Source organism: Oratosquilla oratoria, chromosome 6 (genome assembly GCF_046742065.1).
Source record: "Oratosquilla oratoria isolate Oo_2021 chromosome 6, ASM4674206v1, whole genome shotgun sequence".
NCBI lineage: Eukaryota > Metazoa > Arthropoda > Malacostraca > Stomatopoda > Squillidae > Oratosquilla > Oratosquilla oratoria.
The window spans coordinates 80466913-80471912 of NC_134782.1; the positions used below are offsets into that span (position 1 = coordinate 80466913).

Sequence of the window (5000 nt, forward strand, 5' to 3'; positions counted from 1 at the left end):
TCCTTAACTCTTCCTATCATAATCCTATTTACCACTACATAATCCATTAGCGCTCTATCTACCACCCTTCCATCCACCACCCTCTCCCATGTGTACTTATGCTTGACTTTCTTCCGAAACACTGTATTTGCTATCATCAACTCTCTTTCTAGACACATTTCCACCATCAACTCTCCACTACGATTCTTTCCTGGAACTTCACATTTCCCAACCACTCCATCGATTGGACCATTTCCCACCCTAGCATTAAGGTCTCCCAGTACTATTACATTGACATTTCTTCCTAAACCCTCTATGCACTCATTTAAATCTATCCAAAAGGCCTCCCTTTCTTCCACGCTCTTCTCACTGCCAGGCCCATATGCACTTACTAAGACCCTTATCTCCTTTCCCAGTTTCACCTTCATCCACATTATCCTTGAGGAAACCTCCTTCCACTCCACTACCTGTTTACCTATCTCCTCACTTACAAGAATAGCCACCCCTTCCCTCCCTCGCCCTCTCTTCACTCCTGATATCCTCCCACTTACACTCCCAAACTTACACTCACCCTTCCCTTTCAACTTAGTTTCACTCAAAGCCAACACATCCATCGTTCTTCTCACAAACATACTACCTATCTCTTCCCTTTTACTCTCATCTGTACCACATCCACGCACATTAAAAGACCCAAACCTTAGGGTGCTGGCCCGAGGCCCTCCAGCACACCTTATGCCTTCACTTTTCTTTTTAGGATATATGCCCCGTGGGGCTACAGGGAGAAGGATGCCTAGTCCCTCTCCCCGTCCCTTTCTTCTCGCCTCTTACGATCCAAGTGAGATACTTGGTGGCAGTATTCTTTTCCCCCACCACAGGGAATTCCCCCATCACAGAAAGAGAATACTCAGAGAAATGGTACAGGACAGCAACAAGGACAGCATAACGGAGGGACAGTCGTAGTATAAAAGTGTCATTATTTCTCTATGAACAGAATTTCTTCTATCATAGACAAAATGATGTGTGGCTCTGGTCCGTAGGGGCGCCCCATATAGACCCTAAAGTATCGACTGCATGCTACTTTGCCACAATAACAAGCAGCCAATACCCCAGACGGGCTTTTATGGGCTTTTATGGATCTGGAAAAGGCTTATGATAGGGTAGACAGAAAGGCACTGTGGGAGGTTATGCAGATTTATGGGATAGGAGGAAAGCTCTTGGGAGCTGTCAAGAGTTTTTATGAGAGTAGTAGAGCTTGTGTCAGGATAAGAAATGGAGAGAGTGAGTGGTTTGAAGTAAAGGTGGGACTTCGTCAAGGATGCGTTATGTCGCCCTGGCTGTTCAACTTATACATGGATGGGGTGGTGCGAGAGGTGAATGCTAGGGTAGTGGGTCAGGGATAGGAGATGGTTAAAGAAAGTGGAGAAAGGTGGGAGGTGAGCCAGCTGTTGTTTGCGGACGACACTGCGCTTGTGGCAGGGTCAGAGGAGGGATTGAGGAAGCTGGTGGCAGAGTTTGGGAGAGTATGTGATAGAAGAAAGCTAAAGATAAATGTGGGTAAAAGTAAGGTGATGAGATGTACAAGAGGTGAAAGTGGCAGTAGACTGGAAGTGAACTTTAAGGGAGAGCGACTGGAGGAAGTGGATAGTTTTAGATACTTGGGTGCAAGTGTAGCAGGAAAAGGTGGAGTGAAGGTGGAGGTAGAATGTAGATTGAGAGAAGCGAGTAAATGTCTTGGTGGATTAAAGAGTGTAATGAGGAATAGACATTTGGGAATGGATGCGAAGAGGAGACTGTATGAAGGAGTGATTGTGCCAACAGCACTGTATGGGGGAGAAACGTGGAACATAAGAGAAGAGAGAAGGAGTTTGAATGTGTTTGAGATGAGGTGTATGAGAAGTATGGTGGGGGTTACTAGGCTGGATAGAGTGAGAAATGAGGAGGTGAGGAGGAGACAGGGGTGAAAAAGGATTTGGGAGATAGGGTTGATGAAAGAATATTAGGATGGTTTGGACACATGGAAAGAATGAGTGAAGAAAGACTAGTAAAAGAGGTATGGAAGGCAGATGTGGAGGGAGTGAACATGAGGGGACGTCCTAGGATGAGGTGGATGGATGGGGTGAAGGGGGCTTTGGGGAAGAGGAGAATGTCTGTTGAGGAAGGAAGGGAGAGGACGGAAGACAGAGGTGAGTGGAGAATGGTTGTATATGGATGATGTTGTGATTGCATGAGGAGGAATGGGCGGGGGATGGGGGGTGGGGTAGTATGTGTGAGTAAATTTTGACGCAGCCCGAAGGGATTTCTCCCCGTCCTCTCCTTATATGCAAGGGGGGACGGAGAGGGGGGGTCGCCGATTAAATGAAGCGGCCTTGCTGTGGATGTGCTGTGTCTTGCGACACTGCTTCTGACCCAGGGCGGTGGGCAGGGTGCAGGGATGACCCGTCATCCAGGAGGTGCTCAGATGAGAGGGAGGGTGGGAGGGGTGTGGAGTGTATTTAGGGATGAAATGGGTGGGAGTGTTTTTATGCCTTTCCCTTTTTGGCTACCTCCCTTGTAAGGGGGAAAAAGCCTTGGTATATGTATGTTGTACTACGATCAATAAGTAATGAGAAAATATCAGGAAAGACACTATTTTCATAAGCTTACAAAACTTTGTCTCCTTGAAAATAAATGCCTCTCGCATCTACACACTTCTACATGCGTCTCTTTCAATCCTGGAAGACCTCCTCAAAGTCCTTTTTCAGTAGTCCCTTCAGGTAACTTTCCGATGCCTCTTTCAGCTCTTCTGTTGACTCTACCAGCCTCTTACAGGGTGAAGGGTGGAAGTAGTCGTAGCTCAGGCCTTTGTTTTTGAAGACACGACTCGTGAGTTTTCCTGAGCAGCGTGTCACTCGAAGCCGGATCTCGATGTTCTTTCCTTCACACATTTGATAAGCTTCTGCCGGTAGGGGTTGGACAAGACTCACGGTCTTTCCTGATTTGACAGTCAGACCAAAACGGGAATATGCAGACTGGAAGTTACTGAGCGACTGCTGCCGTTCTTCAGGTGAGTGGTCAGGAGTACTAATGTCATTGGCATTTCCGTCACTTTGGAAATGGAGGTAGTGTTCTTAGATGTGAGTCGGGATAGGTTGGAAACTCCTCAGTCAAAATTATGCTTGACTTCCACGGCAGGGTTGTCACGCATCACCTGGATCGTCTGAGACCTGCCCACATGGCTTCTCTCGGGAAACTGTCATACGTTCTGGAGCCTTTTCCTGTCTGTATTTGGCACAGAAAATAGTGTTCCGTCAAGGAACCCACATTCAAGCTCCGGTAGGATTTCCCCTGTAATTTCTTTTAGAGGATTCAGGATAACCCTGTCCAAGATCTCCACACTGGAATCCTCAGGGCCAACAACCGGGTCTTGATGGCGATTCCACCGTGGTCAGGGAGCTCGATTGGTATGTGATCCGGTCCCGCGACTTTTTCTCGGCGCATTTGCTTCGTGTGGTCCAAGTGTGACGTCATACATGTTGCATGGGATCTCAGTGTGACGTCATGGAGAACCTGATGAGACTGAATACCGGGTAATCAGGTGAAAACTTTGGTCGATGAGGCCCGTTTATGTCTTTCATTTATCTATTTATTTATTTTTTAATCTTCCTCATAATTTTTTCATAGAACATCCGTTGACAACACTGAACTTGAGCAAGGCCTAGGTCCAACAGAAAACCATGAGAGCCCCAGAGTCTTTTTATTTTTTTCGTTTCTCTATTTTGGCGAAAGATAAACGATTTTATTCCTCTCAGGAGGAGCCCTAGTGAATACATTGGTTGGTTTGCACCATATCTCGAAACCTTCGAGATTCCGTGCAAATTCTTTAATGCATTTCCGGAGCTCCCCTCAGCTGAATAAAATCCTTGATCAATCCCATTGAATTGTAAAGGGTTCTCCGAAAAATATACCTTGGCACCGATGTTTTTTCTTCTTCCTTTTTTTTTTCATTTAAGGAGACTTTTTTTTTTCATTTTAGGAGATCCTGCGGGTAATTTTCCTTCCAAGACCATTTCTGCATCCACGAACCTGAACTGACCTTATGGAGTCGCTCATGGGGCTCTTCCTTCTCGGCGTGGCGTGGTCTCGTCTTCTCGGTCCTGTCGCCTCCGGCCGTCGCAAGCGTGAGAGAAACGAGGCCTGCGAACGGTGGCAGAAAACGGTCACCATAGATTAGCTTCTCAAATTCTGACTAAGGGTAAGTGAACATACATACATACATACATACATACATACATACATACATACATATAGGCATACATAAATACATACACCTATATATGCATACATGCATACATACGTACATATATATATATATGTATATATATATATATATATATGTATATATATATATATATATATATATATATATATATATATATATATATATACATATATATATATGGATGATGGAAAACATAAACACAGGGGAAGGCTCGGAACCCTAAACACTCTAGCGTTTCGTTCGCGTAAAACTTCTTCAGAGATTGTATGGAAAACTGTAATTAAAGTTTATGTCTTTGCGGATACTTGGGTAAGGTCGTATTTCTGGCGTGTTCTAGAATTAAGATACTAGTTTGTTTAGCTAAATTTATAAACCCTCCTCGATGGTTCGATGAATTATTAGTTGAAATATATGCTGATTCTACAATTATTCTAGTGAATTTATCAAAACCTTTATGTAACCCCTCAGCTCCTCTCCAGTTTGGTAAATGATCGATTTTTTTTCGCATGAACTACTAAGGAATTAGATGTCCTATGTGCTTTTATGTCGTTTTTATGTTCATAAATTCTTTTTTGTAATCCCCTTGATGACTCGCCATAATATGCAATTGAGCAACTATTGCACGGGATTTTGTATACGACGGTGTTTTCGGAATTGGTTCTCTTTTCGTTAGTCTTTATCAAATCACCTATCCTCTTATTAGTTATCTTAGCTATGTTTATACCTATTTTTGTTAAATATTTCTCTATTATTGGTGACGTTT

At 44.0% G+C, this 5000-nt stretch overlaps 1 protein-coding gene across 1 annotated transcript in view; it reads right to left on the reverse strand.

Moving 5' to 3' along the window:
- Positions 1 to 5000, reverse strand: part of LOC143026123 (uncharacterized) — a 36511-nt gene that overhangs the window by 26412 nt on the left and 5099 nt on the right. Inside the window, exons 3-6 of the mRNA XM_076186125.1 lie at positions 4052 to 4152; positions 3355 to 3525; positions 3167 to 3237; positions 2775 to 3063 (exon numbers count right to left, since the gene is read on the reverse strand). Of these exons, the coding sequence (XP_076042240.1) occupies positions 2775 to 3063; positions 3167 to 3237; positions 3355 to 3525; positions 4052 to 4152 (632 nt within the window). The remainder of the gene's footprint in view (positions 1 to 2774; positions 3064 to 3166; positions 3238 to 3354; positions 3526 to 4051; positions 4153 to 5000) is intronic.